Here is a 25,710-nt window from a genome sequence, read left to right as displayed (position 1 = left end):
AGACACAGTGGGGTGCCCTGAAGATATCATTAACTCTTAGAGCACTAAAGTATACTCCTCTTCAGATGCTGTAAATTAGAGTTTAGCACCCAATCTCTCCTACCTATCAGGCAGCTATCATGACAGGTATAAGGAGGTGGCGGCATGGGACCTCCACCTTCCTCAAGATACACTTCTCAATGGTGACCCTCCATGACGATTTCGGGAATTTGTCTATGTACAACTTATGAATTCTGGTTGTTATGAATTTATTGTATCTGGGAATGTCTCTGTGTGGATGTGGAATTAAACATTTGCTGACATGGGTTGCAGTACAGTACCTCCCAGAACAGGGACAATGTAGAATCATTAACAACTGTGTGCTGACCGAACAATGGGTGTGCTAAGGAGATTGGCTGAAGCTAGTTTTTGCAACTAGTCTGCAGGGAGGGGAAGTGGACAGAGTGGAAAATTCCCAAACAGTACAAAGATGACAAAGCAGGGCTTTAAAAAGGACCCATGGGAAGAAGAAAGGGAAAAGACTTTTGGAGACACAGGAAGCATTCGGACAAGAGATAAGCAGGCTTTCATAGCAACGGGGCGGTCTGGATTAACCACAGGATGAGCCAAGATCAGAAAGAGCTAGCTACAGGAGACAGAGGGGTGGCAAGATTATGAAGAGAAGCCATGTGCAGGAGAGGGAATCTGGCTCTGTCTATGTGAAGAAGAGGACTCTGCCCAAGTTCAAAGAACTCTGCAGAGTGGTGAAGAATCTGAGCCAGGGAAATGCACTGAGGTATATTTGTTATTTTGTATAGCTCTGTGTATTTCTCATGCTACTAAGTAAAGAGTAATAGAGACTGTGCAAAGTCTGTCTGTAGGTTTTCACTACTGTGTATCCCTGAAGAGGTAAACTGTAAACCCGAAAGCTCACACCTTTGGTGGGATCCTGGGGAGTACGCACTGGATGCGGGGGAAGCTAGGGGAAGATGACACTGCTTCCAGGAACTAGGCAACTGGGCTTCACTGTCCCCCCTGCCAGTCATACCAGTCTGGTGAGTGTCCAGCAGGGGGAACTCAAACAGATCTGTGAAAGACACCCCTTCCACTCCCCAAAATTAAACCAAACCAAACATTTGCAACAAGCAGCCAAGAAATCTGGCTGCTGTCAAGCCAATCTGGCAGCATCTTAAATTTATTATCCAATCATCAGGCTGGTCCCATCTCCCCAGCCCTGTGGAAGCGACGGACAGTTGGAAGAGCAAACCAGGGGAGAAGTAGGAATGGAATTCTGAAAGGTGGATTAAAAGAAGGGAGCAAAAGGTTTGGACAAACAAAGGTGATCTTTCAAAAGCCTCATTCTGTGGAATTGTGAGGGCTACTCAAGAAGGTGTTAACTTGGCTTTTGGAGCCAGCCATTACAGCCCTGTTGGGTCCTACTGAGGTATTTATGCTCTTATATGACGCACAGCACAATAGTGTCTGAGCACCTTGAGACAATAAAGCAAACAGCACCTCCATATTGAGGACATCTAGCAAGAAATGCTGAAATTTATTCATCAAACTTTCATACATCCAATAAAGACCTCTGATTTTGTACGTATAATTTACAACAGCTGTAGAAAAGGAAACTGAAATGTGCTGTATTAAAGTGCAATGGTGTATAGAAGATCACAAAAATAATGGAAAGGATGCTGCAATGAGACAGCTGAAAGAACACAGTCTCATTATAGGACTGTTTGAGAGCAATATATTTAAGTAAATTATGTTACAGATCATTTACAAAATAACTTACAAATAAGAAGGCAAACCAATATCTCTGCACATTGCTATTTCATTATCACATATCAGGCTAAACGGTCCTGGCCAGCACAGTTTAGTATAGGATATTTAAGAAGGAACAGATGAATCCTTTTTTGGAAAGGATGCATAAAGTAAAAACCCTGACCAGCCTTCATACTGCACTATTGCAAGAAACCGAAGTATTTATGAATTGTAAAGTGACACATTTTCAGCAGCATGAAGACTATAAATACATCTTTTACACTGATATTATATATATATATATACACACACACACACACAGACACATACATATTTATATATACATTTATGCACTGGCCACAGCCAGCTGTATTTTGATTGTAACTGGGACAGAAATCACTTCTGGAAACTAGAAAAGTAAGATAATTCTTTTGAGGCATTTCTCTTTTAGCTGTTCGCATGATAGAGAGTAAAATCAAGATTTCTTATATTCAGTTAGACTTCTAGGTGCGGAGCACCAGCAGCTCCCATTGACTGCAATAGCAGCTCACTGCGCTCAGTGCTTCTGAAAATTAAGCCCTCAACACTCCAGATTATTTTAAGTAATACAGTACACAGACCAGGAAAAAATGATATTCCAGTATAAGCAAAAAAAAAAAAAAAAAAAAATCAAAATTGATGCACTGTTTGCATTGGTAAGGCTGAACTGCAAAGAATATCTGAGGAGGTGATAATTTACAGCATTTACATTATACCCTGAAAAACTGTATGTTTATGATTTCCCTCCCTTTAAAAAAAGGATTTAAAATATTTGTCCGCAACGTAGTCCAGATCTTTTTAAAATAAAGTAATTGCCCTCACCCTCCTATTTTATAGAAAAAATATACAATTGTTTAGATTTTTCCATCCTTTTGAGTAAATCTACAAACATACATCCTTAGCTAAAAGGTTCAGGTTTCTAATCCTCACAATAAATCTTCAGCATTAGGAAAGCTCTTGAGCTATATAGTGTAGCTGGCATAGTTTCATTTGCCTGTAACCATCTTCTAACTGTTAGAGCTGAAGATAACCACATTGTATTACAAATCATTAAGAAATCACTTAAGTAATACAAACATTTTGTGTTTCAATGTGTACCTTAGTAATGAAAAATAATTTTGTATCAAAGATGCTATTAAATTGCCAGTGTTATGTAAACACAGTGATTCTTGGTAAAGGACTTGGTTCAGAGGCCAAAATACCTCAAAAATGGCCATTGGGCACACAGTAAAAAATGCTGGAAAAGATAAAAGAGTCTTTTCTTTTGATGCTATTGTGGTCAGTGAATTGTCCATTTCTTTTGCACCACAGCCTGTGAAGATGCATTTTACTGCAGAAAGCACCGTGCTAAAAATTCAAGACAAGATAATGGCTGGACCTACAATTAATTCCCGGTTATTGTAAAAGAGACTCCATATACTGCATTAACCCAGAAGTATCCTTACAGGAAGGTTTTTGGAAGAGTGAACTGTAAACTCAGATTTCTTATCCTTATTTCTATATTATACATTTTTTTTATTTCATTATTTTACAATAGGATTTACCACAGAGGAACACATTCCTGTCTCGTCCTGTTCTTCTTCTGGTTGTGATTAAATGGTGTGTCTGTAGAAATTTGATGGCAATACCCCTGGGAAAACTTATGTTGAGATTCAGACTTCAGATCAGAAGCTTCTAGAAGATCCCATTTCAGATAATTTACTTTTCTTTATAATCTCAGACTCCACATACTTTTCACTGACCTCTTCCTAGGGTTGGCTCTGTAAATCACCATTTAAAACATGAGACAGGCAACACACACATGCTGGATCTCCATTTCAGTCCAACGTTCAAAAGTCTGCACAAGATGCTGGAAGTTCACAGGTGACTTGGGGAAACATTAGCATTAGCCCTTGATGTCTCAGAAGCTGGTGCTGCCAGCATTGCAACTTTCATTGTAACTTGATGATGAACTCAAAGTACTGCACCCAGTGCCTGATTCTGGAGTAGGAGGGAAAACAAATCACAAGAAACATGCTATGTCATTTGTTCTTTCAAAATGCTCACTATATAAATGTTTAGCTAAACTGACCATTGCCACATTTACAGTTACTCTCTTACCAGAGCTGCTTAAAGACTGAGCTGATTTTGAGTTGCCAATGAGCATCAATAAATTGTTGGCTGGCACCAAACCTTCTTTCCCGGTGCTCAGATTCTTCACATACCTAAGAAAAGAATTTTACTGTCAAACTGTTTACATTTTTTAAAATATGCTCTTTATACACACACAGAAATTCTTCAGAGTATATGACATCAAAATTGATGAGGTACTTGTGTGCATTTTCAAGCAGCTACGTGCAATTTTCCATACCAAAGTCTGTCCTCCCCTTCACGGATCAGCTGAACAAGGTCTCCACTTTTCACTGCAAGATCTTCAGAACCTCCTTTGTCATAATCAGTCACAACAGTGTATTTACCAGGAGTCTAAATGCACAGAAGGAAAAACAAACAAATTAAACTGTACAGTAAAAATAATAGATATTAAGCAGATATTGACTTTTGTACTGCTGGGGTAATTTGTTTTTTTTTAAAACCACAGTGAAGCCGAGGTGAATATTTACTTTGAGGGACAATAAACCTTGCTATTCACCCAAAATGTGAAGTCAATATATGTATTCTCATAAACAGCCTGAATGGCTTCCTGAGAAACATCTGTACCTCTCTCATTATGTCAATGAATTAAAAAAAACCAAAAAAACGCCCTCAACCCTCATTCAGGTTCTAAACAGGAGATTAAATTTAAAGTCCAGAAAAAGCTTAGGTGAACCAGTCAGTGAACCAGAGATTTATATATGTGATTTCATTGGATAATATTGCTTTCTAACTCACTATTATTCATTAAGGCAGTAAACAATAGACACCTGTGTTACTTTTCACAGTTCTTTGGTATGTAATATAAACAACTGCAGATGCTATGAGTCCAAATGACAAAAAACTTTCACAAGGTACTTATGCAAGTGCAACCTTAAATTGAAATTTTGCCTGATTAAGGACTTCAAGCCTGGGGTTATTTATTTATTTATTTATTTTGCTGCAAGTTCCAGCAAAATTCCCATGTACTAGATACTTTTACTATATTAATTAGAGATACAAATTTCACTAAATTGGTCGGAAAATATTTCTGGTTACCAGCTTCATCTCTCCTCCCCCTTCTCCTTCTTCTTCCTCTGCATCTGATGAATTAAGTGGGTCCTCAGCACTAGACCAACCATCATTTTCTTCAGAGGCATCAAGTGAATGAGATGTTTTAGCCCAACCTGGGGAAACAAATAGCCTATAGTTATCAACTTTGTGAAAATATCCCAGAAACAAGAAAAACTCCCACTGACTTCAATGAGACCAGGATAGCACCCAAAGTCTGTAATAGTTACTTACATATCAAGTAGAAATAGGAGGAAAATGTTAGGTGGGGAAATATTTATACCCTTGGGGCCAAATTCATTGCTGGCATAAGCTGGCACAATTCCTGTGAAGTTGTGCTATTTTATGGCAGTGGTGAATTTGGGCCTTAATGTTTTTAAAAAGAAAATAAGCAGAAAAGAAAAAGTCCCTCTGTTTTTTACATACACACACACACACACAATAGGTATATGGCTGTTTTTCTTGGGAGGCAGTAGAAACAGAAATTACTTCCAATTCATGTGTTGCTGAGGGCTGGTGGGTAGGTGTGACATCATCAAAGAAGCTTAACTGGATAATTAGAAGATGGCAATAGTGGTCTGATTTTCCAAATTGCTGAGCACCTGCCATTCCCATTGAAGTCACTGAGTTCAGCACCTTTTCTTTTTGCTGATCTGATGAGGAGTACTTGTGGCACCTTAGAGACTAACAAATTTATTTGAGCATAAGCTTTCGTGAGCTACAGCTCGCATCACATCCGATGAATTGAGCTGTAGCTCACGAAAGCTTATGCTCAAATAAATTGGTTAGTCTCTAAGGTGCCACAAGTCCTCCTTTTCTTTTTGTGGATACAGACTAACGTGGCTGCTACTCTGAAACCTGTCATCAGGTCAGGTTGCTATTGTTCAAAGCCAAACTGGGGTGACAAACTGCACAGTAATACTAAGAGAATTCATCATGATTAAAACTGTTGCAGTGACCACCCCAGGAACAAAGACGTATTTATCACATTGTAAAGTGTTACTATTTTTCCCATGACGAGTAATTCAGGCTAACCCATTTCACTTATTTACAATGCTGAATCACATCCAGGGTGCACAACTCGCCGTTCCAAATAAAAATCAAACTAAGGTTGCTTTTCACTGAGGTCAGCAGGTCCTTAAAAAAACCCAAAGTAACCACAAACATATGCATGTGGTTCTCAATCATAAAAGCAAATCATGATAAAACAGATTAGGAAAGTTTCAGAATTCGTCTTTTATGATAAATTTCTGTTCAGGACAAACAGTTATATCATTAATACCCAGTGAAAAGAATGACAGGAGGAACACTCCCCAAGCCAACTCTAAATATAAAAGCACGATAATAATCACTTATACTTGGGGGGGGGGAACCCAGAATTTTTGCTTTCCATGGAATCTGTGAGGCAGTTTCTATTTCCTGCACCACTGGACGATACATGTTACAAAACGTCTTCTAGTACTAGCAGAGTAAAAGCCAGACCAATCTCTAATCCACAGCACACCAAAAACATAGGTTCATGTGGCCCAGAACTGATACTTTACCTTGCCTGCGCTGGGCTGCTGGTAGAAGATTAGAAGTACTGACCCATTTGGCCCTGTCCAATGCTAATACTGAACTTGCATCTGTGAAAGAACTGAGTAATAAGTTCCTGCTTCATTCCACTCAAATTTCATTTTTAGCTTAAAAGTTACCTTTATTGCTGGGCTTGTGGAGATGCAACTAGAACCCTTTTCATTCTTTTTAAATAAAAAAAGAACCCACAATATAATAGAGGAAAGTAATTTTGCTGTCTGTCCCTGGTCCTCAATTCTGCCAGGCTATCATTTATAAAAACAGAACAAAAAAAAATACACACAAAAAAACAGGGGACTAAACTTGGTGTTTGCCAATTATCACTGCTCATATGTTGCATCCTGTTTCTCCCACTCTATCCTGTCTGTTTTAGATGCTAAATTCTTTGCGGGGCATGGACTACTTCTCATCATGTGTTCATACAGTGCCCAGCGCTACTGGGCCCCAAATCTTGGCTGGGGTGCTAGACACTGCGGGAATTCAGATAACTGTAGCATTACCATTCATGAAGGGTAGCATTCAATTTAAAAAATAAGAAACAGTCGAAAGTGATTCTGCATCCATGTTGGGGAAAAACACAAAAGCTCACAGAATTTCCAAGAGTGATTTCCTATTACTTTCAGGCAGCACTAGCCCAATGCTGACAAAACACCAAACGAGAAAAAAAATGCCCTTTTCCCCCCGAAGAACTTTCTACCTGAGGAACCTTAGAAAGGAAGCAAAAGAAAAAGGCAGAGAACCTATGAGAAAAGAGATTGCTAGCAAGGAAATCAGGAGGAGGATATAATTCAGTTACAGGGCCTGATTTTTATTGAACTTGCACCAGTTTTACACCAGTCATTTCAACTGAGTGGCACAGCCCATCTATCCTCCCAAGGCTTTGGTGGGAAGAGGGAAGGCGAAGTGGTGGAAAGGAAAAAATGGGGACAGAGGTGCGCGACAGGGGGGGATGGCAGGACGTTTTAAATTTAATTTAGTTTCTTGGTTATTTTCTTTCTCAAATCAACAGTCTATTCAAGGATTGTATATGAAATCTTTGTTGGGAGCTCAGGGTATGCAGCTTGTATTATAATGGTACAAATGGAAATGAACAAACTTAATTTCTTCATAGGACAGAGAATCTCAATGATATAACAGTATCATTGTCTGAGTGTTTTCTAAGGTACATGCTTTCTAAAAACATGGCTGTAGGATCTAACTCACACCCAAATATATGAATTAAACGTTTCTTTTTCATCAAAAAGCAGAAGCTGTCACGTGAACTGGGTTTGGATTATCTGAGCCACCAGGACAAAATCATTTTCTCTCCAAACCCAGATAGAGTTCTACAGAGCATAAGGTACTGGACTGGACATCCATTTTCCCTTCTGACTCTGCAACAGACTCCCACAGGATTGTCTGCACCTCTCCCTGCATCTTCTCAGGGAACCCCCCTCTTAGAGTTCCCATTTCCTTGCAAAGACTCCTGAGCAAAACTTTTCTTCTTTGTAATATCCTCGAAGTCCAGACCTTTCATATTAGCTGGGAAGTCTAGCAGGTTTGGCTGGTTTCCTACAGAGCTCAGATGTCACAGACCTTCAGATTCCACATGCATAGAGGTGGCGTACACAGTCAGAGTGCATTGAACACCCCACAGTATAGGCAAAGTGAATGCTGTTGGATAATGCCACACCCAAAAGCCTGCAACACCAGCTGGGCTTTCACAGGCGGCATGGTTAAAGACAAAGGTTGAAGAAACCTTGGAAAGTGGGGTTTGGAAGAAGAGTGTGGCTGTAGGGGAAATATTGCCTGAGAGTACAAGAAGGGTGTGGAACCAGTATCATGACAATACTGTTGTGCACACACTGTCGTATGCACACCCACACTTATTTGATATTAATATTACATTAGACATCTATGGCTTATTGTGGAGTACAAAAGGTGATATCATCACTCTACCTCTTAAACCAAAAGGAGTTGGATCACTCTTTACTTCATGTCGTTTAGCTTTTTTGTCAGGGCTGGTAGGAGAAGCTGCAGTAGGATGAATAGGCAAAAAACACAGAAGAGAGATATTGAAGAACCGGAAAAAACAGAATAGGTAGATTGCATGCTAAGTACCTTTGAGTTTACACTGGAATATAGTAAATGGTTCCTGATTAATCTAATTTATTTTAGTTGCCATTGATTGATTATAACAAAAGGAATTAATTTTTTACATCCATTATGTGCTAAATTGGCAAGACATTTTTACAATTAAGGATACAAATATATGATTTTTTTTCTAAAAACTGTAAATCAACAGAATACAGTTAATCTGCATTTTAGGTGCAAACATTATATGAACATGATCATTTTATTTTGGCAAAACTAATTCTACATCAGTACCTGGTCCTGTCAGAAGGATCATTGGCAATGTCTGGTTTTTAGCAGTAGGAGATGGAGTTTCTGTCAAGGCAAGCATGGAATATTAGTGCTTACCTTATATGTGCTTTAGACATACTATGCTGATACAGTCTCCAGAAAGAACTCAAAGGTAATCAGGGTTTAAAAAGACATGTTAAGAGGGTGCTTGAAAATCATGTGTTCTACTATTTGTCGTCATATTAGTGCAATGCAGACTATTTAAAGGGAGTCAATCAAAGCAAGAAGGACTTTACAATTCTACAAATGCATTTATTTGGCAGCAGGAAGCAAAAACTGAAGACCTCTTTTGAAAAGAACTGAATTCTTATTTCCTTATATCCTTGAAAATAGCAACACCCTTTGCACAGCCTTGCATTAAGTACAGCAAATTTGATTAATAAGAAGTTAAGAAGAAAACGCTTCTAACAAAACATTGGTTCCCTACTGGTTATAACAACCAGATCAGATTCACTGAAGGTGGAGCATGGTGCTGCTCATTCACTCTGAGGGTAGGCAAAGGAGGTTTCCACTGCTACCCTCCTTCAGTGTTCCCACTGGAGATGAGCAGCTTAAACTCTTTCTGGGGACTCCATGGAGGGAACTGATGTGTACATAAACTGGATTCAGCACTCCCCCCATGTCACTCTGACCACTCCACCGTCCTGGCTAGCACCATGCCCTAAAACACCCCATCACCAAGTGCAATGTAGATTATAGGCTCTTGGTACGGTCTACCTCCCACAGTGGACTTTCTACCTCAGGGCCCTTTGGCCAGGGTCTATGATAGCAAAAAACAACTTAAACTTAGGAGAGGAACTAAGCAATATATCCCTATCTGTGTGTATATATTCACACAGAAACACACCCACGATAGACCAACTACAGCCTTGCTTGGAAAACAGGATCTAGCTTGTTAAAAAATTACCTTTCTGACTTTTCAGGTTAGTAAAGCCCTGAAGTGTAAAGCGCTTTTTTGAAAGTGCAGAGCATTCTGAGGTAGAACTAATTACTGTATCATCTACAAATGAAGAAAGAGATGGAAAGAAAGAAAGGGGAGAGACACATGAAAAGGTCAAGGCAAAATCATCCAACACTATGCCAGGGAACTAGCATTTTGAGGGAGAAATAAAAGACAGGAAGTTCATGCATTGCAAAAGAATCCAAGCAACAGTTTATCACCTCTGTGCAGACCTTTACATTTAAAAGTGGTCTAGCAGCTGAACTCAGTGATGGGAACCAAATCACAGAGGAATAAAGGGCTCTTCATCAGAACACTCTCGGCAGGGTTTTAAGAGAGTTTTGAGGTAGTATCAAGACATTTGTCCTGTAAAAGAGAAATCTGGGAAACAAATCAAATCTGCAGGGTCTATCTACAATGCTGGCCCTGCAACAAAAAACCCCCAAAAGCATACTCCTAGCTCTCGCTTTACATTGGACACTCTCCATTCCCCCTTGGTAAGGTACTATACGTCCATGGATAATTTAACTGTAACTGAGACTCACCTTTGCCTTTCTCAGGGTACTTTGGTGCTACTGAGGTGACACAACCTTCTGGACTTGTGGGATCAGTTTTTCTCTCTTCTAGTTTGACCGTTCTTCCCTGATTCCTTGAAGGACTGTTTATCAGAAGAAAATTAAGACAATAAACCTCCTGTAGTTCTAAGTCTGAACAGGGATGGCAGATATCTGTCCCTTCTGCAGGCCACAAGGCTGCTTTTACTCCTTCCTGCAGACATGCATGCTGAAGACTGTGCATGGACCACAGCTTCTGCTCCCTGGAAAGCTAGGATGGGGACTGTCACCCAATAATTGCAGCCGTGTGTGTTACGGTTGCTGCTGTGGCTGAGAAAGGATTCAGGACTCCTCCCCCACATGCCCCTAATCTGGTGATCTCTGCCTTAGCAGAGCCCTGAACATCCCGTCTGCTAAGAATGATGGAGAGGAGTCAGCTTGCTAGCTGACTCCACTGGGCAGACAGGCAAGTGATGAAGGAGGAAACACAAATGGAGTTGTGGAGCCAGAAGGGGTTCCCATCTCAATGTTAGATTCCAGAGTGGGGAGGAGAGGGCTGTCTCTAGAACCCTGTATAGCTGGCACATTTTCCTTGTGGGCCAAGGTCCCCATCTTTCTGCCCCCTCTGTTCCACTTGCAGAGGGGAAAGGGGTAGGACTCAGAGCGAGCTGAGTCCTGGGGAGTAGGCTGAAGAGAGCCTGTCACTAATTCATAGATATTTTGGTCAGAAGGGACCATTATGATCATCTAGTCTGACCTCCTGCACAACGCAGGCCACAGAATTTCACCCACCACTCCTGTGAAAAACCTCTCACTTATGTCTGAGCTATTGAAGTCCTCAAATTGTGGTTTAAAGATTTTAAGGAGCAGAGAATCCTCCAGCAAGTGACCCGTGCCCCATGCTACAGAGGAAGGCGAAAAACCTCCAGGGCCTCTTCCAATCTGCCCTGGAGGAAAATTCCTTCCCGACCCCAAATATGGCGATCAGCTAAACCCTGAGCATATGGGCAAGATTCACCAGATACTACAGAAAATTCTTTCCTGTGTAACTCGGATCCCACCCCATCTAATATCGCATCACAGGCCATTGGGCGTATTTACCATGAATATTTAACTACCAAAACCATGTTATTCCATCATACCATCTCCTCCATAAACTTATCGAGTTTAATCTTAAAGCCAGATAGATCTGTTGCCCCCACTGCTTCCCTTGGAAGGCTATTCCAAAACTTCACTCCTCTGATGGTTAGAAACCTTCATCTAATTTCAAGTCTGAACTTCCTGGTGGCCAGTTTATATCCATTTGTTCTTGTGTCCACGTTGGTACTGAGCTTAAATAATTCCTCTCCCTCTCCAGTCTTTATCCCTCTGATATATTTATAGAGAGGAATCATATCTCCCCTCAGCCTTCTTTTAGTTAGGCTAAACAAGCCAAGCTCCTTGAGTCTCCTTTCATAAGACAAGTTTTCCATTCCTCGGATCATACTAGTAGCCCTTCTCTGTACCTGTTCCAGTTTGAATTCATCCTTCTTAAACATGGGAGACTAGAACTGCACACAGTATTCCAGATGAGGTCTCACCAGTGCCTTGTATAACGGTACTAAAACCTCCTTATCCATACTGGGAATACCTCTCCTGATGCATCCCAAGACTGAGTTATGGGTTATATGGTAGAGCCCGTAAACCCTGCACTAAAACCAATTAAATGCCTCGTGAATGATAGCGTGGGTGATGGGTGGGTAGTGCCCCCCCTCTGTGTCAGTGTAATAAAAGTTGTGGCCTGCTGTTTAAAATCCACATGTTAGTTGTCATTTCACTGCTGTGTCCAAATCAAAGATGAATAGCACTTTTTTCTTTGTTTCTTGGAGTTTAATATACAAATTTTTACAATAATATATAATAAATAATGCTATATTCTGGAAAAAGAAAAGGAGGACTTGTGGCACCTTAGAGACTAACCAATTTATTAGAGCATAAGCTTTCGTGAGCTACAGCTCACTTCTTCAGATGCATATCGTGGAAACTGCAGCAGGCTTTATATATACACAGAGAATATGAAACAATACCTATTCCCACCCCACTGTCCTGCTGGTAATAGCTTATCTAAAGTGATTTCCAGCACAAATCCAGGTTTTCTCACCCTCCACCCCCCCACACAAATTTGTGGGGGGGTGGAGGGTGAGAAAACCTGGATTTGTGCTGGAAATCACTTTAGATAAGCTATTACCAGCAGGACAGTGGGGTGGGAATAGGTATTGTTTCATATTCTCTGTGTATATATAAAGCCTGCTGCAGTTTCCACGATATGCATCTGAAGAAGTGAGCTGTAGCTCACGAAAGCTTATGCTCTAATAAATTGGTTAGTCTCTAAGGTGCCACAAGTCCTCCTTTTCTTTTTGCGAATACAGACTAACACGGCTGTTACTCTGAAACCTGTCGCTATATTCTGGGCGCACGCAACCTGGTCTGCTTTGGCACGTATAGGTGTACTAGACTGAGCTATTTTCTAGTTCATGCCACTGCTATTAGCTCTTCATTTAAAACAATATGTAAAAGTTCAAAAGCTATTTAAACCCCATGTCTGTACTTCTACAGTGGTAGAAAAGCAGCAGCACCAAAGAAAAATTAAGAAGTAAAATGTATAGTAGGAGGCCAAGTGGACAAAAGAACTACAGATGAACCTCACCGGTAAGCCTAATGTATTTTGTAACTATCTGCTAGGTCTTAGGCCACCAAATTGATTCGACGACGTATTTACTTACCTTGTACAAGTTGAGGCAGGTACAGGTAAACTGTGTGTCTGTTCTAGTGTTCTGTGCTGACTAGCTTCTGCAAGGAAGAAAAATACCTATCAAAATAACTTATTTGAACTTGGAGCCTTTCTATTTGAACTTGGAGCCTTTCTATTCAGAATTTTCTTACAAACCAGATGTATAGAATGGGGTTTCCAGTACAAAACTGCACTGTGTAGAATGGAGAAGGAAAAAGATAAAGAGAATGTTTTACCTCTGCATGCCTGCAGTTGGCTAGTTAACACTTTTCTAATTTCATTTACCCAGGTAGCTTTAATTTCAGGGGTTGGTGCCTATCACAAAAAAGAAACCAGTGATCAAATATTGAAAGTTAGTTTCACTAAACAGTGCATGCAAAAACACACCTAGGAAGAGCCCTAAAGAAAAGATAAACAGAACTTTCTCTCAGGGTCTTGGGGGAAGGGGAGTTATTTTAAGTTTTTAGCTGGGGGGCGGGGACTGGAGCTTTTGTCACGGTCATAGAAACTTCATTTCTCTAATGAGAAAATTAACAAGACTTTTTTTTTTTAATGCTAATTGTTTTTGTGAAATGTTGGGAATCTTATATTTTTCATCATAAAGGCCTGGATTTTGCACACACACACATGCTGACTTTTACATGCCTGAGCAGTGTCACTGAAGTCAATGGGTAGCTCAGGTGTGTAAAGTTAAGCACATTTGTAAGTTCTTGCAGGATCAGGGAATAAATTCACACAGTTTTACTCCACTTTTCGGTCAATGACATCGGAACTGTGTCACAAAACGATTGAGTTGCAAGCTGTAGATTAGTAGGTTATCAAATGAGACAACGCTTATTTTCTCTCTCTCTCTTTTTTTTTTTTTTTTTAAAAGAAGGAGTGCCTCTTCTGTTTAAAGTACATTCTGCATTCACCTGTGTGTGTGGGTTCTAGTCTCCTCTCATTATACCAGTACACAGTAATACAGTAAAAACCCATTACACCTTGTAACATCTTACATATTGTGTCCCAAAAAGCTTTATAGTGTTGATTTACTTCCATAATTTAACAGAAGAAGAGAGAAACTAAGAATTATATTTTTCTGTCTTTCTCTTTCCTGTCTTTCTGCTGAATGGCTCCTATTACGGTCAGTGGGCCAAACCCTCAGCTGGTGTAAACTATTGTAGCTCCATTGACTTCAACTAAGTAGTGATTTGCACATATTGAGGATCTGGTTTCATGAACCTTACACACATTCACAGACCTTTATGCATGAACATGAAAAATGCTTCACCAGGCACTTTTTTTGTGAATCTGGATTGTATAGTGATGTATATAGGCTCCATTTACTTCTCTTATTGGACGTTGGAAAGCATTACTGGTTCATACCCAAACCAGAAAAGAGTCTCACAGGTTTTAATCCTCTTCAGGCTACACAAGACTTGCTGCAAGTCTCTACTTAGGCTCCTTGTCCAAGTGACATTTCTAAGACTGAAATAATAATTTCTGTGAATAGGAGCAATACTTCCAAACATACAGTAGGTATAGAAAGCACCTCACCATTTATTCTGTGTAAGTGCATGGCTCAGAAATTAAAAATGATTCGTACATAAAACAGAAATAAAAGCCAATGAGTTCATTTAAACTGAAGAGAAGCACCATTACCTGAATGATGTAAACTTCTTCCCTCGCATTATACCAGATTTCAAATTTCTTTGAGTCACCTTTAGCGTTCTCTGTTATTCCAACAGCTGTCATCTGGCAAACACAACAAACTGAAGTTGACATGCTTAATATCAATTAAAATAATGGTAACAGAAGCCCATTAGTCATCTCCTTTTATCCCAATACACTGAACCGTTTAAACTTATTCAGCAGAGTAATCTTTTCAGCACTGATCTGAGGTTTTGCACTCAAGACAAAAGAATATATTGATCATGTACAACCCGGGCATTATGCAGCTGAAGCAGGAGAGATTTAGGGCTTTACTCTCAGCTGTCACCGATGTGCCAGGATGAAAGGGGGGTTTCTGTAAATTAATCACGGCAGACCCATAATTTATCTCATATTTAAGGGCCAGATTTGGACACCCTTACATTTTGGATGACCTTATTCCCCCAGCAGTCCCAATTACCAATTTAATATGGGTAAGGGGATCACAATCTGGACTACATTAGGCTAATATGGTTTTGTAATCTCAAAACAGAAGATATTGGAGTTAAAAAAGGGAAGCTATGGAGAGATGGGGATGACAGGAAAGACACGGTAAATAGCATAAAAGGCAGAAATGATAATAATATTGGCCAGACTTGCTTCAAAGTGCAAATTCCATACTGCAAAAAATTGTTAAGGAGTTTAAGATAAACTATATTGGGCACATAGTGTGTTTACAAATAAAGTTATAGGTATAAAATGTCTTCAGTGGGTGAATGTAATATACTGTATTAAAGCAGCTCAAAGACTAAGGTACTACTTTTGTCTTATTCTTAATATGATTGCTAAATATCTTACGTTTAAGGAATGCTTATAACTGTAGGAAGGTGCTTTTTCATATCCCTCTCCATTTTCTTCTCTCTTTTTACAGAACAACACTGCCTTCTCATGGAGGAACAGGTGCCTTTGCATTGGCTTGAAACGTGCCAAATCCTTCACTTTTGAGTGGCCCTTTTTATGATCAGTCCATACACTGAAGGATCCTTGCATTAAAAGCTTGCCTAGTTCATTCAGGTTTCCCTGAAACAAGAACAGTGAAATTGTTTACATTTTGAAGAGACACTATCAACTTGAAAACACATTTCCATCCAAAAACGTTGTTCTGGCAATACTGTTGTTGTTGCCAGAAACTCCCACGATCAGTAAGGGAGGGTGGACCCAAGAATGTCTGATAGCGTTAGATAGGAGAGCAGAAAATCCCTTGTAGTGTGTGTGTGTGTGTGTGTGAAATAAAATATATATATTTGAAAAAAGGTTATCTAAATGTTTTTTTTAAATAATAAAAATGGTTGACATTGATCCTTTATACATAATTTGTTTGTTTATTAATCTTGAAAGTGGAAGAATTTACACAAAGTTATGTGATGCAAGGTGGTCCAAATTAGCCTAAAGAGAACAAAAGCAGCATACCAGAGCAGCAATGCTGTTTCTTATTTAGAGTTTAACCATTCTCAGCAAAGAAAGGATGAGGAATCCACCATTACGTGTACATTCATATCAACAAATCACACATAACATTATACATATCCAACAACACATCAAATACCGAAGAGAAATATGATAGAGAATGATGTGAGATTAGCCAAAGACAAAAAAAGTCTTATCTGAACCTTTTTATTTTGATGGTTCAGACAAAATGGAACTTGGGGGTGAAATCCTGACCCTATTGAAATCAATGGGAACCCTCCAGAATCATAGATTCTAAGGCAAGAAGGAACCATTGTGATCATCTAGTCTGACCTCTTGTATAATGCAGGCCACAGAACTTCCCCCAAATAATTCCTAGAGCAAATCTTTTAGAAAAACATCCAATCTTGATTTAAAACTTGTCCGTGATGGAGAACCCACCATGACACTTGGTAAATTGTTCCAATGTTTCAGTATCCTCACTGTTAAAAATTTACACCTATTTTCCAGTCTTAATTTGCCTAGCTTCAAATACCAGCTATTGGATTGTATTATACCTCTCTCTGATAGACTGAAGAGCCAATTATTAAATATATGTTCCCCAAATAGGTACTTATGGACTGTAACCAGTTCACTCTTTAACCTTCTCTTTATTAAAACAAATAGATTGAGCTCTTTGAGTCTATTACTATAAGGCATGTCTTCTAATCCTTTAATCATTCTCATGGCTCTTCTCTGAACCATCTCCAATTTATCAACATCCTCCTTGAATAGTGGACACCAGAACTGGACACAGTATTTCAGAGTGGTCACACCAGTGCCAAGTACAGAGGTGAAATAATCTCTCTACTCCTACTCAAGATTCCCCTGTTTATGCAGCCTAGGATCGCATTAGCTGTTTTGGCCACAGAGTCACCTGGGGAGCTCATGTTCATGATTATCCACCATGACCCCCAAATCTTTTCCCGAGTCACTGCTTTCCAAGATACAGGATGCTATCATTACTGGGGTTGGTTTTACAACACAACTTCCCCATCAGTTCATCTCTAGAGGAAATTTCCCTCCAAGGATGAAGTATTACACATGGGTTAACAATGTCTTCTTCTGAAACATGTGGCACTGTCTAGTGTCAGGCAGTGTGCAACACTAGAAATGGACAACTGACATGACAATTCTTATTCTCTTCTTTCTGAGGTACACTGCTGAATAAAACAGACTTTATACCTCACTTCGTATGTATTTGAAGAGGAAAATTTAAAGAGGAAAATTGGGATCTGCAAAGTGGGATTTGGACTTGTAATAAAACATGTTAAAAGTATGTATTAATAATGAGATTGGTGAGAAATATGTAAGAAATTCATTTTCCCATATTTTTGACAACACAGTTCAGATATTAGTTAAAAGGAAACAGTTGCACAATCCTATTTGCATTATTATACACACACCTCATTTCTTTTTGTATCTGTATAAAAATAATTAAAAAATGCTGTCACTTACATCATAGCCGGTAATAGCAATCTGGTGCATGGAATCATTGACTGCTTTGAGAATACCGAGTATAGAAGTTAATGCCTCCTGCAGATCTTCAGCTCCTTCACAGTTTTTACTGTATTTCAGCATTTCCTGTGGAAAAAACAATGACGTGATGCTCATTCAGTTTTGTAAATAGATAACTATTAATACTCAAGATGAGTGTACTTTCAACACTGAATTTCAGACAAATTTTCAAAATTATCTGATTAAATTTTGTGTAAAAAAACAAAAACCAAAAATCTGGTCCTTTGTGACATTTTCAACCAAAAATTCCCACTTGCCACATTTGAAAAAAGCCCGAGGAGAAGAAGGTGGGAATCTCTAAAAACCAGTGGATTAAATATAAGTCTGGGAGTCAGAAGGTTCTAAATTCTACTTCTCACCTCTACCACTAACAGGACTTAACAATTCACACACAGAGCACTTTACAAACATTAGTAAATTATAAATTGGGTAAATATCTGTAAATAAGGCTTATGCAGCCCAATCTTGCAAACAGTTACTATTAAAATGGTGGAAAAATTGGTATAAATTTTTGTGGAAAATCTATCTGTTGTTACCTAGCTCTAAAACTGAAGTATAGGTCATGCTCATTTTAAGCTGCTGTTATTATTTATATTGCGGCCTGGAGTCCTGGTCACGGATTGAAGCCCCATTGTGCTAGGCACTGCCCAAAAACATAACAAAGAGGCAGTCCTTCACCAAAGACTTTTCAATCGAAGTGAAGATGCTCTTTTCAGTTCTATGGCACCAGTCCTGCAGTTTGATCCATGTAGCCAATGGGGAGCTCCACTAACTTCAGGTGGAGATCACAAAGGAATTAGGGTTCACTCAGGCAGGTCAAATTGCAGGAACTAAGAATATTTTAAGAGGGACTTCTGAAATCACTCGATTATTCCACTCTTCATATTTAAACATAGTCAGCAAAATTCATCCCTGTTATAGCTCGATAAACTTCAATGGATTTGTGACCAGGGCAAATTTGATCCAATGTTATTTTAAAATAAATTAGTGTACTATAATTTTAAAAGCTAATTTTGGAATCTTAACTTGCTTGTGTGCGAAGTATTTGTTAAAACAAGTAATCTACATGCATGGAAAAGGTTATGTTTTGAATGTCCATTAAATAATTTATGATGGAAAAATCAGACATGTCTTAAATGTTTGGAAATTTGGTGTAGCATTTTCAAAAATTTCAGGCTTCTAATATAAAACCATAAAATTCAACATTATCATGTATTTTCTAAAAACATACAGTGGGTGTCAATTAAAAAGTATTTGATACCTGAAATGTATCCCTCTGCATTATCTTGCAGAGTTTCCATTTAACTACAGAGGCATTTTTCTGAGCACATTTTGGAGGCCATGGTGCAAATTCCTCCAATGGTCACAAGTTTTAAGCAAATGGGAAGTATTCCTTACAAGTTTATTTGTCCTAGTCCTCCTCCTGTCTACCCAGAGGGAGAATAAAGGCAAAAACAACTGTTAAGCAAAGCCTATAGACAGAAACACTAGTTTGCCCACTTCCTGCTTTTAGAATCAGAAAAACGAGAGAAGGGAACAAGAAGATGGCAGACTGGGATCTGTCCATCAGCCTTCATGACTTGAAAGTGCAAGTATGTTCTTATTTCTAATGTCTTTTAGGCTTTTCTCTGGGTAGCATGAGACAAGTAGTGACACACAATTACAAAATAATGTAATTTTAAAAAATGTGAAACTTTCAAAAGCATAAGCATGAATACCACTCTGTATCCCCTACCTTCAGCAGTAACTGATATTTGGTTATTCTCTGAACAGGTTTCAGTAAGTAGGAATCCAAACTCAGCTTGTGATCAAGTTTCCTCTGACATTCCTAAAATGAATTTAGCACTTCATTAATAAAGTCTTTCTTCTTTCAGCCTTAGAAACATTGAGAAAATATATCAATTTACAAATACAAATATTTTGAAGAGACAAATAAGTATACCTGAAAAAATGCAGAGTCTGAAAACTGCCTCCATAAGCTTTCAGATCGGGGCTTATTTTGACAGTATTTTTCATAAATCTGGAAATCTTCCATCTGAATTTGGGGGAAAAGGTTGTTGTGAATTCGAGTACTGAACTTTTACTTAAAATTCTTAGGAATGCCTGCTTATGAGACTAAGAAAAACCAGGACAAACAACAGTATAATTCCCTGGAACCTTATTGGCAAAAAATATTGTTAAAATATTCACTATCATTTTAAAGGATATTAATTTGCACATTGTATTGCAGAATTTCAAGAGAACATTTTCTTGTTAATTCTTGCTTCAGTTTAACATTAAATGTCTGTTAAATAAATACAAGCCATATATATAAATCCCTTATTTAAACTAATATCTGAAAAAGAAATAAGTCTATATAGCATTATAATAGTAACCGTAACTCTAAGCGAACAGTAATAAAATAAAGAGAGGTGCTCTTTAGTGGTAGGTTGCTATGTCACCAGCTGCATCCAGGTGGTAAATGTTGCTGATGGCTAATCCATAACAAACCTTTGCTATCTATTCAGAAATGGTAAGTGCTACTACCATCAATAGAATCATGTGGTATTCTCTTGTGGAGTGGGGCAAAGTCTCTGTAGCACATAATTTATTCAAATACTTTTGCAGTTTTTCTGTTTGTGAGCTATCTGTGTACAGATTTGAATTTGATGAATTTGTTCATTATTGCAAAGTGTTCAAACACTTTGCACTAACATATCACCCATCTGGTTGTGCATTATTCAATGTCTTCAAGGGTTTTACTTTTTGTTATCATGTAAGCCATGTGGTATTATTTCTGCTCCCTGACTGTATGACTCAAACTTTTTAAAGTAGAGAAACATTTGTGCTATATTCACATAGGTATTTATAAACCTATCGTCTTCTGGATCAAATTTGCCCCTGTACAGAGGGCCAAGACAAAGCTTATGCAATACATAAGTTCTTCTTCAGCCCTCTACACAGGAGTTTAAATGGGGCTTACATGTTACATAGGCTTTATGCTGGCCCTCTGCAGAGTAGTGAGTTTCATTTTCTGACCAAAAGTGCTACAGATTGTGAATATTAGGAAAGCAAATGCAAGTTTTTATTTTAATGAATATTTGCGATTAGGGTTTTTTTTTTATAGTAGTAGTATTTATCCAGCTCTACTCTATTTTCTGTTTCTTTTCTATTTCCTCTGTGAAGATAGCTCAATTTCCTTGCTGAGTTCATCCCAAGCCCAGTTTCTTTGTGGCAAGCATCTTGAATATCATGTTTGAGTTTAACTTTGGGAAGAAGCTAGTTTTTAAATCAAGCAAACCTATTCATTTTTTTTTAAAGCAACACTTATGGAGTCTAGCCCACGATTTTAGGAGCCAACGCTGGTGTTAAACAACTGCTTCAAGTCACATTTATAAACTATAATAGTGTTGAAAATATTCATCCACATGGTTCACTCGGTTAGCTAACATTTGAATGCTTTAAAGGGTATGTTGGCTCATTCAGCGGAACAGTTAATGGGTCATTCAATTCTAACCTCTGAATTGAAGAATTTGCATCGATTTTAAAAATGGATATTTGTCCTTATTTACAAAGAAAAACAGTATTGTAAAAAACCCTCACAAATGCATTATAAAGTATTAATGGCTGCAGCAAACAATGGCCCAATTTTAGTCTTGGCATGAACAGGTACACTCAGTAAATTACAATGGCATTGCACCTATTTTTATGTCCCCCTTTAGAGGGGAATGCTCATGAAATACCGCAATGGGCCTCTAGCGGACTGGCTCATTGACTACTGCATCTGAAGCCCATTTATGTTCTCTTTACTATGAGGGGTTTCCTTGAGTGGTGCCCTTATAGGTGAACCAAGAACGCTGAACAGAAAATGGAGAAGGCTGCAGCCAGACCTCAGAGGGTTACATTTACAAGGCCTGAATTTGGCCCTATGACTTCCCTCCGAGGGAGTATCATCACAGTCTCAGTTCCAGAATGATAAATGGAATTAAAAGACCACAAGGAATTCCTTTTCATTTCATCCAAACTTCTGTTATTGATTCCAACAGTGAAAGCTAAATTAGTCACCTTTACATTTTCCTATTCCTTTAGATAATGCGCTAGGTAACTAAACATCACCTCCACCTGTGCGGTAATCTGTAGTAAGTAGAGGGAAGTTTAGGTTAGGGTGCAACTACTGGCGTGACTGTGTTGATTTATCAGAGGGAAAAATCAGTAAGGGTAACAGATACATTGTTCCTGTGACCATCTAGGTACACCATGCTTGTGTGACGTGACCCTTAAAGGAGTGAGGTTTCTTCCTAGGAATTTCCAAAACTTCAGTGGAGATGAGTATCAAGAGATTTATATCTATTTCAATACTTTTAATGCACGCTTCACTGTTGTATCTAGATGCCATAAAGGAATGCTTCAAGTACAATAATATGGGGTTCATTTGTATTTAATCTCAAACTAATTAGTTTAAGTACAAAGTATTAATTTAGTGCAATGACTGAAGGTTACAATGTATTATGTTGAGATGTGTTCCTTAGGAAACTGAAAAAAGCTAATTTTTCTACACAGAAGAGACCTGATCTAACAAGTCAGTCATTTTTACTGACTTGATCCTGAACTCATCTTCAATGTGTTTTTTTTAACCATGAGCTTAATAAAACTCTACTTTACTTTTCACCATACCTGTGGTTCATTAGGAGCTGATGGAAAAAAAGGGAACTGATTCAAGAGTAAACAATTCCTCCTACCCACCCCCCACCCCCATCTGAAAATAAAATAAATCAAATTAATGTCTACCCTTTTGGTTCCTCTGCTACTCACTCAAATTAAAATGAAAAGGATTTAATAACAATGGCCATGTGAAAATCTCCCACATCTTTTGTAGTAATACATTGGTCTATAACTAGTATGTTGGGCTTCTAATTCAAGCAGTCATCAGCACTGGGTGAGACAAGAACATGCAGTAAAATACACTGTATATGATACATACCCTTTCCAGAAAACACCTTCCCACCAGCTCTGGGTATTCTATGTAATTTTCTAGTTCTTTCAAGAATATTCTACAAAGAAGATAACTTTGTTAGGTCATATGACAAAATATCCTAAATAAAAAACAGTTGTAATAACTTAGACTTCCTTAGACTTTTTCCATAGAATTCATTTTCTAAACTTTAAGAAACATCAGAGCTGTAACATTGTACAGGTTTAACCTCTCTATTCCAGCACTCCCTGGTCTGGCAACATCCGGGTCCAGCATAGGTGCCAACTCCGTGGGAGCTCTGGGGCTGGAGCACCCCCCAGGGAAAAATTAGTGTGTGTGGAGCATCCACTGGCGAAAAGCACCCCTTCTGTTTCCCTCCCCCCGTGCTGCGCTTTCCATCTCCTCTTCCTCCCTCCCAGCACTTCCGGAGCACTGCGAACAGCTGATTCACAGCGTTCAAGCTCCAGGAGGGAGGGGGAGAACCTGGGGCCAGTGGCTGGGACAGCCATTTGAGCCCCCAGGCAGGGGGCTGGCATCCAGGACCCTAGGTGGCAGCGGGGCCATCAGGCAGGGGGCCATGCTGGGCACAAAGCCTGGGGGTGCTGCAGCACCCCCACAGTCCTACTTCTCCCACCTATAGAGACCTGCTGGCACTCTGCCTTGACCTCCCGTGGTTCAGCAAATTCTCTGGTTCAGTACCAGTCAGGTGCCAGGGTGCCAAACTAGAGAGGTTCAACCTGTACTAAAAAACTAAACACACCCACCGAAATCATTATTTGAAAGGGACACCAATTAAAAAATTACATTTCTGAATCTTTTGTTTAACCTCTTCTTGTTAGAAATGGTGCAGAAGATTACTATAACTGAACAGGATTGGAGAAAAATGTTTTCCTGTTTGTTTACTTCGTGCATCTGGAAGTATTTTGCGCTATTTCCTCTAGATAGTTTCACATTTTATTTGTGTGGGCTTTTCACCCAAAAAGAGTGAGAAAAACATTTAAAGAAATAGAAAAATGTGACTGTAAAACCACATACACTGGCCCACGGGCAAGTACAGTATGTAAAACTACTTTTAACTTAAAAAAAATCTAACTGCATCACACGTTGGCAATTTTCCCTTAAAAATTGTTCCCCAAATCCTACATGATGGTATAAGGAATGTAACAATTGTCTTTTATACTTAACTTTTTGAAATTATACTTTTATCTTTCCTATCCATTCCAATTCTGCCCAAGGGGAGGAAGATCTGCTAAACAGTAACCATTAATTCAAACTCCTGTGAAAGGTCAACTTACATAACAGTTTGTAAATTCAGCAGCCATCACCAGACAGAAGAGTAACAAGGGTGGGACAAAATGGTTAGTGGCTGACGCAAGAAGTTAATACTTAGTGGCAGGAAACTCCCCGCCCCATATTCAGGGATCGGTCATGTTATTATGGAGTGACGACAGTAACTTTGTAATGGTTGTAAGACAGTTTCTATAATACTGTATTTGAAACTTTTCAGGAGTAGCAGCCGTGTTAGTCTGTATTCGCAAAAAGAAAAGGAGTACTTGTGGCACCTTAGAGACTAACCAATTTATTTGAGCATAAGCTTTCGTGAGCTACAGCTCACTTCATCGGCTGTAGCTCACGAAAGCTTATGATCAAATAAACTGGTTAGTCTTTAAGGTGCCACAAGTACTCCTTTTCTTTTTGTATTTGAAACTGTTTAACTTCCTCCATTAATTGAGTGAGTGAAAGGACAGACTGCACACAGAAAAACATTGGTTGTTTTATGCTTTTTGCAGATATTAGATAGCTTCACACAACTCTATGCAAGTTTCCTTGTCTCCCTTAGGTACTTTGCCTTCTTTCTCCTATGCAATATGGATTTAAATCCATCAGATACTGAGGAAGGATCATCAGGGTCCTTTAATATGATTAAAAAAAACTACGAGACCCCTCCCTCCCCCAAGCAGTACTATGTAAAATGGTATAACATACAACTGAAAACATTCATTCTCTTACCCTTTACCCATCCACTCAAGGCTTTTTTGATTGAACACAAACACTAACCTGTTATGAAAATGATAAATTTCTTCCATATTCCCAAACAAAATATCCTTCTTATTTAGGAGCCCTGGTGAAACGAGATGCATCATTAAAGGGTTCTCCATCTCTGCCGCATAACCCTGTGACATGGAGAGAGGCAGATTAATTAGTTCCAACACCTGTCTCCCTTCCACAAATAAGTCTACTAGCAGCTGATAAACAGCACAGAAGATTTCTGCTTCAAGTATGCAATGTTAACACTTGCAACATTGCTCTTCTCTTGCTGCCATCAAAATGAATGCTCAGAAGGATTGTACACATACATTCATAAATCTCTAAAGAGTTAATTTGAAGAATTACTGAATGTTCTTGTTAAATAAGAATGCAGTGAAGTTTACACAATCACCGCATTCAAGGCAAAGCTAGCATATTTCCACATAATTTATTCCTATGTAATTTGCAAGAGTTTTTGGTAAGTCTTTATACATTTCAACTGATAGTTTCAAAGCTAGCGATAGTGTCTATACAATCTTAAACACCGATATTTCAGATTACTGTTCTTACTCATCCACATTTATAATGCTACCCCAGGTAACAAAAATCATTGCAGATCCTGTCTGTTAGCATTTTAACACATCAAGAAATGCATGCAAAGTTGTTTTAAGTCTGACTTTCAAATGTAGACATTATCCACTGGGCCTGATGAGCCAGATTCTCTGGTCTGATCACCTAGCATAGGTCAGGAGGGGAGAATGCAAACATGGCTTTAGACCATCACTGCTATTCCTTAAGCCCTGGGGATACTGGGGCAGTCTGCCCCAAAGTGATTTCCAGATAGATAATACATAGGGCAAACAATTTTTTT

At 38.8% G+C, this 25,710-nt stretch overlaps 1 protein-coding gene across 15 annotated transcripts in view; it reads right to left on the bottom strand.

Annotated features, from left to right (window-relative positions):
• Positions 1-1,503: 1,503 nt before the first annotated feature.
• The window catches only part of MCF2L (MCF.2 cell line derived transforming sequence like), a 267,170-nt gene continuing 242,963 nt past the window's right edge, over positions 1,504-25,710 (bottom strand). For 9 of the 15 annotated variants that reach the window (XM_073350166.2, XM_073350176.2, XM_073350250.2 and 6 more), the window contains exons 17-33: positions 24,870-24,985; positions 22,821-22,890; positions 19,803-19,895; positions 19,596-19,688; positions 17,801-17,926; positions 15,695-15,916; positions 14,849-14,941; positions 13,441-13,519; positions 13,197-13,263; positions 10,426-10,538; positions 9,848-9,940; positions 8,905-8,964; positions 8,476-8,550; positions 4,951-5,078; positions 4,133-4,245; positions 3,883-3,986; positions 1,504-3,762 (exon numbers count right to left, since the gene is read on the bottom strand). In XM_073350166.2, the coding sequence (XP_073206267.1) occupies positions 3,683-3,762; positions 3,883-3,986; positions 4,133-4,245; positions 4,951-5,078; positions 8,476-8,550; positions 8,905-8,964; positions 9,848-9,940; positions 10,426-10,538; positions 13,197-13,263; positions 13,441-13,519; positions 14,849-14,941; positions 15,695-15,916; positions 17,801-17,926; positions 19,596-19,688; positions 19,803-19,895; positions 22,821-22,890; positions 24,870-24,985 (1,725 nt within the window). In that variant the 3' untranslated portion in view covers positions 1,504-3,682. The other 6 variants (XM_073350186.2, XM_073350205.2, XM_073350230.2 and 3 more) reach the window with 6 other exon arrangements.

This window comes from Lepidochelys kempii, chromosome 1, assembly GCF_965140285.1.
Source record: "Lepidochelys kempii isolate rLepKem1 chromosome 1, rLepKem1.hap1, whole genome shotgun sequence".
NCBI classification, from domain to species: Eukaryota; Metazoa; Chordata; order Testudines; family Cheloniidae; genus Lepidochelys; species Lepidochelys kempii.
The sequence above is the reverse complement of the archived record's forward strand: the minus strand, read 5'-3'. Positions and strand labels throughout refer to the sequence as shown.